This window comes from Juglans microcarpa x Juglans regia, chromosome 4D (genome assembly GCF_004785595.1).
Source record: "Juglans microcarpa x Juglans regia isolate MS1-56 chromosome 4D, Jm3101_v1.0, whole genome shotgun sequence".
Taxonomy (NCBI): Eukaryota; Viridiplantae; Streptophyta; class Magnoliopsida; order Fagales; family Juglandaceae; genus Juglans; species Juglans microcarpa x Juglans regia.
In genome coordinates this window covers 7,941,547-7,955,179 of record NC_054600.1, presented here as the reverse complement: position 1 = coordinate 7,955,179, position 13,633 = coordinate 7,941,547, and the positions used below count along the sequence as shown (strand labels likewise).

The following is a 13,633-nucleotide window of genomic DNA, read 5'->3' as shown; positions in this document are numbered from 1 at the left end:
TAGTTTAGATTTCATTATGTTTGTAATGAATAAGTTCTTACTCTTGTACAATGTTTAATTTTGTCTCGAAGACTTGTTAGACAAATGATATTTTTTATGTGTATGAATGAAACAAAAAGTTGTTTTGAGATTTAGCATTATGGTACAATGTATGTTATAAAAAGAAAAAAAATATGTTGTGTTTACTGTATATTATTAAAAGTATACTAAGTGCATTGTATCTTATCTGTTATGAACAATGATATAGAACCTTCTGTTACAAGTCCCAATACTTCAATCTCCGTCAAATCCCAAGCAAAATTTGGAAGCGTCACATATATACACATATATTGTAGTGATTTAGTACATACGACGTAATATTTATCAAACCTAACATATGTAGTAAATAGTACATATATAATAAGTGGTAAAGTAGTAGCAAAATAGTTATAAGTCTATCATTTTCCTATTATATAACTCTTATTATTTATAATTATAACTTGTATGCATGTTTTAGGCCTTTAGCCCTTAGGAATTTTGTTATGTACATTTTTTAATAGGTGTTTTTATGCATTATTATATACATATTTTAATTAGACTAATTAGTGTATTTTGACTAATTATTTTTTAGCAGTTATTTAATTATATGCCTGGTATTTTGAGCTGAAAATAATGTTTAGGGCTCTAAAATCCATATTTGGGTTAAAGAAAATTAATCATTTGCGTCAGAAAGCCCAACTAGTCCAACAAAAAAACCAGAAACTAAATCACCCCTATAAAACCAAATCGTACCTAAAAAAATCAAGAATACCGAATGTACATGACATGATTTTGGAGAAACAAAATGCATGCATCTTTCAATAATTATAAAGACATAATCAATCGTCATCGTAATATCACACAATGATGATAAACAGGTTTCTATTATCTGTACATATTTATACATGACTGTACAATTATCAGTGTCCGTGACATGGTGATGTTTACAAAGAGAATCACTTACTCCCTGTGATAGTGCCAGCATCCAGTTCAGACAACCTAAAAATATAAAATCAAATATGAAACGGGTCAGAAAGTGCAATAACCAATAGTCTTTCTGCGAAGGTTTATGTTAAAGCAAGATAAGTGTCACAATGCAGACACGTCTACTCCACATCATGATAAAAGCGGTGAAATATATCAGAAACATGGTCCTCTAGAAATGGTTCCCATAGGAGGAATATGATGGTGATTAGAAGAACCAAACTTCCCATATGAATTTTTGTTGATGAAATCTCATTGATGACAATCTCGAAAATTATATAGAAAGTTTGCAGAGGCTGAATGTGCGCAAAGATAAACAACATCAATGAGGAAGAGGAGGAAGGATCAACCCACCATATTTTATAATTATGACTGGAAAAGAGTTACAGTCGCAATATAGCCATTCTTCATCACCTGCTAATATCAAGGAACTACTTATCATTAGCAGTCCCTTTAACCACCATAGGGTGGCTTAAACTACACAATAATAATGGCAGACGCACCAGAAGTCAAATTTTCTTTATTTTTATCCTAATTTTTATTTTTATTTTTGAGAGCAGGGAGGGTGTTCAAAGATTGGATGCAAAATGGAGGGATAAAATCGTGGTTAACTCACCTCAAAGGCAACATTTTGATAACCATATACCAATGTAGATCCGAAAGGATTGCTTGTAGAGCCTTGTGTTTGGATGGCAGCTCGCCCACAGTCGCCAAGGATTTCCTAGAAGTGAGAATCTTTGGTTACTACCTCAACACCAATTATAAAGGAGATGGACAATAAAAGCCAACAGTAACTAGGATACAACAGGTGCCTATTCTCTTTCTTTTTTAATTTCTTGGGCCAGGCAGGAACCATTAACCTGAAAAACTTATAAGTTGCCCCTCCCGCAAACTAATCCATGTAGCTGAGAAATGAAAAATCTAGAAAATGCATACATATTGCAATGTATGAATCTGATAACAAGCAGTCTAAAACAAAGAATGAAATTCCAACCCCCCCCCCCCCCAAAAAAAAAAAAAAAAAAAACCATGACCATAGTGGCATATTCTGATTGGATTTTTATTCAAACACCTAATATCTCTGAAACATTAACCATGGAAAAGTAATAAAATGAAGAAAGTGGAAAAAATAACAAGAAAATTAAAAGATGAAAACTAAGAAACATCGTGGAAAGAAATTTTCAGATCTAATCCTCCCTTTCATTATGATGAGAAGAAAAAGAAAAACATTATAAATTTAGCGAAGGTAAAACTGTGAATATAAATGTCAATCAATAAAATAAGCAACGCGATTCCAAATGCACATCTATTATAATCTATTAGAACTACATAAACACCAATTATTTAAATTCATCAAAGCTAAAATTGTTCCGGATAATAAATATATTAAAGTGGGAGAAAACAGATTACCTTCACTTGCTCCCACTTGGTGCTTGGTGTAATCCTGTGTCCACCGCTATTTACTTCCTCAAAAGACCCCTCAACTGCAGGAAACAAGATGAAATTGGTTTCTGTTTCTCTTTCAAAGGTGATAATTGCAAACGACAGAAACAGAAAAGATCTTACGGTCTGAACCAAGGATAACAAAATTGCACTTTATATATGAATTGAAATCTGCATGACCAGGATAGTTTGTATGCAAAACAAACTTCTTGATCTTATGAGTCTGCAAATACAACACTATGATATTAGCATTTCTGAGCACAAAGCTCGTGGCATCATGATTATTCAAATATCAGTAGGACCAAAGAAAGTTAATACCTGTCCATCGAATAAGATGTCCAGACCACGGGTAAAATAGTTGTAGAAATAATCACCACAAAGTGTAGTCCGCGGACGAGGGTCTGATGCAGAGTGAATAACCATTTGGTCAACCTGTATGACTAACAGAATCAATATTCACTACCAATGAAAAACAAAATAAAATTAATAAACAAAATTATAGTGCTTAGACACCAGATCACCAAACAAAAAAAAAAAAAAAAAGCCCACACAGTGTGTGATCATAACCTTTGTGGTCAAAGACACTGAAATACATTAATGAGTTATGAATAATGGTATGTGTAGATCTAAAAGAAAGCATAATGACAAAAAAATATTCCTGTCCGCATGGCAAAATAATTGGGACAAGGCCAAGTCAAGTGAAATTAAGTTGGATACTTCTTCATAGGCTTATGCTAAACAAATTCGTAAACCAAAACAAAAAAAAATTGAAACTTTATTTTGAAACATGTGGCACACAGTAGCCTACAAAATGCTATGATCTATCATCTATAATTTATGGTCAAAGACACGAGACGTTATGATTTACATTGCATGTACGACTATAACTCCAATGGGAAGTCCTGGTTGCATAAAAAAGAAGTCCTCTTTGCATTGCCTACTGCTCAGGATTAGGCATTGTTTGATGATCAAGCTGAAATTGAGTAAAATACCTGGTAGTAAGCTTAGGCTAAACATCCTTAATTATATGAATCCTTGTCCTCCCATCAGCATACATGTAACCAATTTCTACATATTCTCTAAAACACAAATACATCTCCAAAATATTTAAAGAGATTCTGAAAATTTGTACGGCACTCTTAAGTAGAAGACTGGGAAACTAAGCAATACCTGCTTTTGATGAATTCCGCAAGGACGACCTAATTCAGTCCAGACGTCCTGCAGGAAACAGGAACTACGAAATTAGTGGTCACAACATTGTGCCAATATTGCTCATTATAACACCACACCACAAACTAGTTATAGAATGACAAAGAAGTAAATGATACACAAAGTAAAAATAATAGACTACTAGAAACTTAATAAAATTTTTTTTGATAGGTACTAGAAACTTAATAAAATATCAGCTTATTTATGGAACCAATAAAAATAAGAGATTAAAAAATGCATAAAAAAACTAATTTAATTTACAAAACCACTAGCATTAAGAAATACCAAATTATCTGTCAAGTTGATATAGGTGTGCGGGGTGAGTGGGTGGCGCGTGGGTGTAGGGGTGTGTGTGTGTGTGTGTGTGTGTTACGGATAGAAAGAAAGACCACTATAATTATACTCCATCATGAAGTATCACATCTAAGATTCCACATAACATTAAATGGTGTACCAAGACAAAAGCAATGTGTCAAAACATTTTACAAGTAATAAATGAGCAAGAAAGCATTCACCAGAAAAATCAGGAAAAGAAACACCAAAAAGGAAACTGATGCTTAACGAAATGAGACATAAAACTTACTTGTGGAGATGCACCAAAAGGAATATGCTGGCCACCAACGGTGAAGTATAATTCTTCTCCAAGCTGAAAAAATACCAACTGAATTAAATTAGATGCAAGAATCACACTGACAAGGGTCAGAAAGGTTACTTCCAAATATAAGCATGGGAAGTAACACAATGGGCCAGTACTAAAACAATCAGACGCAAAGCCAGCAAAAGCAAAGTGTTACTTCCATTGTTTTAGTTCTCCACATAGTTTTCTCAGAAAACTCAACAGTAATAAAACAAGACCCAAGGATAATGACAATCCGATCAAAACATAATGCAGGAAAATAAAGGATAAAATCAAACCTTAACATGCACCTCCTCCATGTAAAGGCTGCCAACGGGTAATGAAGGAGCAGAAGCCTTGTCCATTAAGGATCCTACACCAACTTTCTTCTCCGTAGAACCATCATATATGGAGACACGACATGTCACCGGTGTGGTACCATCTGGAAACTCTAATGGCAATTCCGCTTCCATGACAAAAAGGAGTCAAATTAAGTTATCAGAACTTCAAAATTCTCTAAAAATGATATCTAAGTTGGAAAATACTGGTTGGAAAAAAAGTTGAAAAACACTGAAATAATACCTTCCCTGTCATGGCAGCAATCTGTATACTGGCTAGGAATTGGAAAAGCAAAGGACAGGCCCTGCAAAATACACACATTAGAAACCCAAGCACGCAAGTCAAAGATATATTTTGAAAAGAAAAAAATTTATGACAAAATTATGTATTTTGTATACATACTGGGTAAAATAGAGTGTAAACACCTCTTTCTTTATCATAAATTCCAGGAAAGGTTGGCCCAAAAAGTGCATATACAGCTACAAAAGTAGCTAGCGTGGATGGCCCCCTAAGACAAACAAATGCATCAGACATAAATTAACAACAAAAAACTCATAAAACTGAAGCTTGATAACTCACCCAATCAAAGAAGTTGCATAGCGCATTTGAAGCCGTTTTACATCAAAAATCTCAATAAGTCGTAATCTCTGACAGAGAATTCAATGTTACAGTAATCAAAATGGCTGATGATGTAATCATATACATATAGTCTGTAATCATAAACAACAAATAACAGCCATTCATGGGAGTATACACCTATTAGAATATATTAGACACACAAGATACAGCACATAAATGCATATAGTATCACACAGTGAAAAAAGAAAATGGACATCGACCTATAGAGTTCAGAGAACAAGGCACTATGAAAACAGAAAATGGAAATCCACCAACAAATTTTGGAGAATACAACACCAAATGTATCCCCAAAAACTCAAATGAGAATGGGCCTCATAATTCATAACATAAAGTAACTGCACTAGCTGATCCAATGAGGCAAAAAAAGAAAAAAAAATCCTCACCCCCTGCAATAACTAGAAATACAAAATGACATTATTACAATAACTGATTTACTCAATCTGTGAATTGGAGAACCTATGCCAAAGAATATAACTGTTTGATCAAATGGTTACAGGGCCAGAAGATGCTTTGCCAAGGATTTAATTTTATATACTCATATCAATATAGTATCATAAAAGAAAAAATAAAACCTCCATTTTCAAAAACAAAATCTCCATTAAGGTCGCCAGTTCACAATTTTAACATATTGGAGTGTGTAATTGGGCTATGCCTATTCTTATTAATACAATCGTTTACTTAAAAAAAAAAAAAACATATTGGAGTGATTATGCATTTTCTGTCCCGCATATAATTTCTTCAGTTGGTGCAACAAACACGAATATCATGTCCTATGTAGTTCTTCAAATTAAATCGGCAGTCAAAAAGCACAAGGTATCCAGAGGAGAACAAGGAGGAACCTCTAGTTTGATAAGTCAAAAAGGTGAACCTTAGTTCCATGATTTAGCCATAAAACTCAACCTGTGCATCACACAAGCTCTTGCCACATTTGTATAAATAACATTGATCTTTCGAAGCATGAGTGACTAAAACCACTAAAATAATCATTCCAGTAGGTACAACATGTAATTTTTAAAGTTTTATTATCCCATCGAGTAACTGGTAAGAAAGGAACCCTCCAGATACATATTCGAAATGCAGCCCGAGCAGGAAGCTAACAAATATACGAAAGTAATACCTGGGACCAAGGATCAAAACGAAGATGAAAACCATGATCTGGAAAGCTGATAACAATATCCAATTTCAATGGCTCCTGCATAAACAGATTCAATAAGAGGTTCTTACAATGAACCAAGTACATGAGACACCTCTAGGTGACAAATTAATGGGATAAATAACGTCCATAATTGTCAATTTCATATTTCAGTAAATCCACCCAGAGCCAAAGATGGCATCCATTTAATTCCCAACAAATTTTCAAAGCAGCTCATATGCGTTCGTGTGTGTAGATGACACATGATATGAATAATCTACAATCCAAACCTCATCGAAGTACTTCACATGGACAACATCGTAAATCGTAGGCTGCTGCTCTATCTGAGCAAACGCTTCGCATATCGGCATTCCTGCAAAAACATGACGAGATCTTCAGCGTCAAACACAGGGGCAGTTGCTAACGATTAAAATGCCGAAAGTTTTCATAATATCCGAGCGTTTGACAACCAAAAACCAATCCAACAAACACATAAACATAGAGCTCACGAATGAAGGGTTCATAAGACGAACAACTAATCGTCTCGCAACTAATGACAAAAGCATCGTTATCATAACCGAATCCCTCAGTTCGGTAGCTCAGAAAACTGACAAAATGGAAGGTAATTTGAACGCCCTACGTTTTGAGCTCCAATAAATGTATCACATTTTTCCAGGCCAACTTCATTAAATTGCAGGATTCTTCATATTCTTGCGTTGTCTTGGGAATCAAACAGGTGAATTATTAAAAATAAATAAACCTAATTACGATGAAGTCCAATCCAAATATCCATCTGATTATTATTAATTTGACGAGAGTGATCGAAACAACTATATCACAAGAATCAAATTGTCGCTCAATTTGATCACTTAAAAGATGAAAACTCAGAAACCGATCGAGAATTACCGAGAGTGAAGGGTCCGATACCGAAACCGGGTCGCAGATCGAGAACGATGGCACCCATGGCCGTGCCCTCGCACCGTCGTCCTGGTCTCTGCAACATAATTATTTTTTTTCCTATGTTGTTTGGGGAAACCTCCTTTGCTTTCGAGAAAAGGAAACACGCAGGTGTACCGTGTGGATTGTTAAATACAAACACCGTGTGTTTGATACGTCTCCCCTTCCATTATCTCCATCGCACGAAAAATGTCAACATTCTGGTCCAGGACCCCAGGTGGTTGTGTCTACCTAATGGGCCTCGTAAAAAGCCCGAATTTCTAAGCTTAACGGATAATCTCTCTTTTTCAGCATAATAATGTCGTTTCGCTTTTTGTTTTAGTTCGGTTAAGATAATGAGATGAAAATAAAATAATTTTTGTTAAAAATTAAATAAAATATTATTTTTTAATATTATTATTTTAAGATTTAAAAATTTTAAATTATTTATTAATTTTGTATGAAAATTTAAAAAAATTATAATAATAAGATGAGATGAGAGAAAATTATTTCTACATTTAAACCGAACCTTAGAATTTATCATTTTGTTTCCTAAGTTTGAATATGTTTCCAATCAATAAAAAAAATGATTTCTATAATTCTAGAATATACAAATTTTGCCTACTTCCTTTAAAAAAGAAATAGATAAATTTAAAATTCATATGAAAAAAATTTAATTTTCAATTGTGAATTTCACTTTTTTTTTTTTTAAAGAGAATGTACAAACTTAAATTATATCAAACATTACTCTCATTTTAGTTGTTTCAATTTATTTTAAGTTAACAGGGTTAACAATCGATTTGCATTTTGCCACGTGACATCCGAAGTCTCCTTAAAAAAAAAAGGCGTGCATTACATCGAGTTAATGCACACCTTGTGCCACCAGTGACCGCGATGTAACTTTTAATTAAGAGTTTTTCTTTTTTAAATCCATATTTAAAAGATAATATTTTTCATTAATTTTGTTGATTTCAAATTTTCTATTATATTAATTGACATTGCACTTTTAAATAATTTTATAAACTAATTATTTAAATAAAAATTACTTAAAATACGAGGTATTAACTATGTGACTAACTATGATTAAATTTAAAATAAATACAGTTTTCTTAAAAAAAAATAACTCAATCTCCACCCTACGAGAAGTGTGATTTTGAGCAGATTGACTTATATTCTATTTGAATATTAAGAGTATTTCAGATCATTTATAAATAATAATAAAAGAGTTTATGAATAGTAGTTAATAATTTATAAATTACAGTAAAGTAATTTAAAAATGTCTGAAAACAGTTATATTCCCGAACACAATCGAGTGACCTAAACCGCCCCCACCTAATTATAATTTTCATCAAAATTGAAGGGTAAATTGTGAAAATTATAAGTTCATTGAGATATTATAATTAAAACCTAAAAACGAATTGATTTTATATTTTGCACTATTATCATATTCGATGAGTATTTTAAGATAATTTACATGTCTTAGAGTGTATTTGCTAATTTGTAAAATGATAATGTGTCAATATGTGATTGAAGAGTAGAAAATTCTGAAATTATATCAAATCTTTATTGATTTTTTTTTCTCGTATTAGTATAAACAATGATAGAAATAATAAAATAGAATGTTCATGTCATCTCCATAGAGACCAAACTCACCATCACGTCTTTGCAAATCTCATGGCAGTGATGGCACTATTACCACCAACATTTAATAACACTTAAAAATAGCATGTTTGAGAAATGAGATGCTTGCATTACTTCGATCTCAAAACTTTTTATAATTTTCATCTCAAATATCACTTAAATATAAATACTTTTTAATTTTTAATTTTTAGATTTTTTATTTAATCATTACCTAGTCATTACAACTTTTACAAACTTTCAAACAAAATACAAAAAATAATATTACGTTTTTAAATTTCAAAACAAAAATTCTATTAAAAAATTATATTATAACAATATTTTTATTCAATTTTTTCTCTATAATTTCTTGAAACCTAATAAAATATCTTAACTCAAACAAGTTCATTATTATTCCCAAATTATTTTACTTACTATTCACAAAATTCTCTTATCTCATCTCATCTCATCTTATTACCAAACATGCCCAGCCAACATTACCTATGCCACAATAAGATCAATACTGTGTTATTGATTTATAGCAACTAAGATTAAGGTTGCGTTTGGATGTTGAGCTGAGCTCATCTGAGTTGAATTCTTTATGAAGAGTAGTGAGTTGAGTAGTGGAGGGAGTTATGTGGGGTCCATCTAAACTGATTTTAAAGTGTGTTTAGATGTTAAGATGAGTTTAGTACTTTTTTATGAAAAATTGAAAAAAGTTGTGGGTCCACGTATAAAGATGTTTTAAGTTAAAAAAAAATTGTGGGTCTCTAGTATAAGAAAGTTTTGAGTTGGTATGAGTTTAGTAATTTGAGAGTTAGGTGTTTAGATGTTAAATTCAGTTAAAAGTTGGACTGAACTCAACTAAACTCAACTATATTTGAGAACCAAACATAATTGCACTTAATAAAGGATTTGTTTGAAAATGATAAAAATAATAAAATATCTTTCAATTTTCCACTCGGACATGTTTTAACATCAAAATGCCTTTTCATTTCTTTTCTTTTTAAAAAAAAAAATCATTCGTTCATTAATAGATATCGCCACTTTAATAAACACCCTAAAAATATGGAAACCATTTTTATAAAACCCAAAAAACACTTTGACAACATTTTTATATAAGGAATCCCATCATTTTCACAAGCATAAAAAATAAAATAAAATCTCAATTACTTTTCTTTACAAACATTTTTTCAATGGATATCACCACTCTTAAAAATCTTAACACAAGACAAGTCTCAAAATTTTCAAACAGTTTATAAAGATAAAAGTGAAATTTTGATCAAATAACTAAATTTGAATTGAGAGATGAGATGAAATAAGTTGAGATAATTTATGAAAAGTAATGAGATTTGTGAGTTAAAATTTGTGAATAATAGTGATATAGATTTAGATAATCTCAACTCACCTCTCAAATTGCTATTAAGCCGTTAATAATAAAAGACTTGAATATTAATATACTGCCACATGGTTAAGAGAGAAAAGACATTACGATTTTAATGATTTTTTTTATGAAGACCCAATTTATTTTAATTATTATCCAGAATATTCATTATCTCGATCCCAACATTCTCCATGCTTTAATTCTTAATACTAATGCAAGAACCACAATTGTTGACTTTTGTATACAGAAATTATTGTGTTAATGAAAGCCACCTTGAAACCCAAGCACTAATACCATATAGGAAAATGCTTAAGCCACCCATGAATTCTTCCAAAAGTTTCTAAGGATTTGATTTTTTTTTTACTTAATGGTGAGTAAAGTATTTTTTAATGAGTTTGTAAATTTTTTTTTAAATGTTAAAGTGATTTAAAAAATATTTTTAAAAAAATTTACATAAAATAAAAAAATACATTTTACACTTATTGATCGAAACTCTCGAGACCACCTCTTCGTGACCCTAGCAGTTTCCTACATGCCTGTGTTGAAGAATGTAAGGCCCAATTTGGATACACAAAACTATCTCATCTCATCTTATCATTACAATTTTTTCAAACTTCGATACAAAATATAATAAACAATTCAATTTTTCAAATTTCAAAATAAAAATTATATTAAAAAATTATATTCTAACAATATTTTATTCAACTTTCAACAAAATATCTCATCTCATTTTATCTGAATTGCGTGACCAAACGACCCGTATCTCATGTTATGTTCTTTGCGTGGATGAATTTATACCCAAAAGAAATGTTAAACTACACCATTAACCCAATTAATTAATAATGGATAAAACAAGATAATAATGAATTAATAGTCCATGGAGAGTATCCTCCTTGAGGGCTCTTTTGGATGCTTAGAGTATTTTAAAATTTTATAAATAGTAATGAAATTATTTGAGTTCGAATGTTTTATTAAAGTTTGAAGAATTAGATAGACAAAAGTCGAATAAAAATATTATAAAGTGAAAAAATTATTTGAATATTATTTTTGGTATGAAGTTTGTAAAAGTTGTATTTATTTTTGTGTTTTGTTTTGAAGTTTATAAAAGTTGTATTGGTTTTTGTGTTTGGATAATGATTAGATGATAATTTGATGAAATATTTGAAAATTTGAAATTGAAAATGGTTTGTGTTTGAGTGATATTTGAGAATGAAATTATGAGAATTATGTATTTGATCTCTATGTCTAAATGTCTCCTGAGTATCTATAAATATATATATATATATATATACACACATACATACATACTAGTAAAGGACAGTTTGCCCTGTTGACCAATTTTGTTATGTTTCAAATTTTTTAACTATAAACAGACAAAATTCTGTCTATATTTTTAGAATTTTTTTCTTGTTTACAATACATATTATACACACAATTTGCATAATATTTATAACTATAATACGACTTATAAGAATAAAGTCACAACTATGTATAGATATTTTTAAAGTATATATTACAAGAGCGATAAGTATTTTGATGGTCCCAAAACACAAGGACCATGAGAATACCATTTCACAAAAACCATAATTCCTCGTCTTTTCTTTTATTCTTATTCACATAATCCTTTTTTTTCTCCCTTCTCTTTTTCTTCTTCTTCTTCTTTTTTTTTTTTTTTTTTGGTTCATCAAAAGAGCTCAGGCTTCACTCGCTTTTCTAAGGTCCAATCATTATTCCGATTGTTGAGCCGTTTGAGTTCTTCAATAAATTGGAGTATCTCATTGATTGCTTGATCAATACTTTCAAGGTGCTCTAAGATAGCTCATGACCATCTTAGGTACGATTCTTTCTAGAGGAGGTGTCGTGCTCTTCTGCTTAGTCATTAGGGTTCTCATCTAAGTCTGTAACAACTTCTACCATTCTGGATGGGGAATAGTAGTGAAAAATATCACAATGAGATTTCAAAAATCTCGCAACTAAGCAGTCAACATATAGCAGATTATCATAGACATATACAAGTAAACCACAACTAATAGAAATCTATAGATAAATGAATGCATGAACATGAACATGAACTTTACATGAAAACTTTGCGATGTATGCGACCGACTTTCATAATCATCGAGCATCTCAACCTGGGTATCAAAGCAGCCGAATCGGTTTTGCTCTTGGTCTTCGCTGTCTCTATTCACACCAGAGTTCAGTAGGTTGGCTAAATGGATAGCTATGTAGCCACATCATACACTTTGAAATACATTCAACATCTAAAATTAACAAATAGATTATTATTTGTTAGTATTCAAATTTAGTATGTTCTAATTTTTGCCAAAAATGTATGTGGCTACATAGCTATTCATTCAACCAACCTACTGAACTCTGGTGTGAATAGGGACGCCGAGAACCAGGAGCAAAATCCATTTGGCTGCTTTGATACCCAGGTTGGGATGCTCGACGATTATAAAAGTCGGTCGCATTCATCATAGGGAGCTCCGACGTGAATGTATTCATTGGTCTTGTGTGGTTCAATTCATTCACTTGAAACATGCTGAATATATTCTATGTTAATGTCGTTCCCAAGATAGTAAGTTGAATGTTTCAAATTTGAAACATAACAAACATATAATGTTAACAATTTATTTTAGGTACAAGTGGTAAAATAAATTGTTTCAGGAATGGCACTAGCAGGACAATTTTGGTGCCTCGCTGCTTGAAGCCTGGAAACAAGCTGGACAAACATGCCGACTGACCTTGAGATGATAAAGCCACCAGCAGTTGCCAGATGAATAGTCAGTGCTTTCTCCGGCAAGATGGTCCTCGACCTAGGAAGCGGACCTCGCCAGCTAGCTTGCCTTCAGCCCCGCGTCAACGGGCTTAGATCTACACCTCTCGAGATGACCGTGAGCTATTGAAGTGACCAACAACCACCACCTGCCTCGCCGGTATTTTTTGCCACCGGTGAAGGTGGTCCTCAATGAAAACGACGTTCCTTGCCACCGAGCTCTACCGTAAAAATGCACCGTAGACACAGTGCGCCATGCGAGCAGTGGGAGCACATTGAGGAGCACCCCGAGGGAAACAACTCGACCACCACCCAGCCCGCTGTAGTCTTCTATTGCAGGCATGTTATTCCCGACCACGGTGACACCCTTCACTGTCAGCTCTCGCCACCATTATCGAAGCTCGCTATAGGAGATGTCCAACACCACAATATGCTCACCTGCCCAGCCCAACTGTGAGCTCTTGGAGCCACCCACGACCACACCATGCACCTCTCGCCTTCTCCGTAGCCATCACAGTGTTCCTTGCTATCCCCTCGTCG

At 32.6% G+C, this 13,633-nt stretch overlaps 1 protein-coding gene across 2 annotated transcripts; it reads right to left on the bottom strand.

Annotated features, from left to right (window-relative positions):
* Positions 1-808: 808 nt before the first annotated feature.
* Positions 809-7,520, bottom strand: LOC121259005 (UPF0183 protein At3g51130). 2 transcript variants are annotated; one of them, XM_041160473.1, is made up of 15 exons: positions 7,287-7,520; positions 6,671-6,753; positions 6,366-6,440; positions 5,189-5,256; positions 5,012-5,117; positions 4,853-4,913; positions 4,570-4,736; positions 4,238-4,300; positions 3,616-3,663; positions 2,764-2,877; positions 2,569-2,668; positions 2,413-2,486; positions 1,619-1,723; positions 1,357-1,416; positions 809-1,017 (listed from the first exon to the last, which is right to left on the bottom strand). In XM_041160473.1, the coding sequence occupies exons 1-14, from the start codon at positions 7,381-7,383 to the stop codon at positions 1,369-1,371; spliced, it is 1,209 nt and encodes a 402-aa protein (XP_041016407.1). In that variant the 5' UTR covers positions 7,384-7,520; the 3' UTR covers positions 809-1,017; positions 1,357-1,368. The 2 variants fall into 2 exon arrangements, with proteins under 2 accessions (XP_041016407.1, XP_041016406.1); XM_041160472.1 differs by having other exon boundaries at positions 1,357-1,419; positions 7,287-7,515.
* Between the last annotated feature and the right edge of the window lie 6,113 nt (positions 7,521-13,633).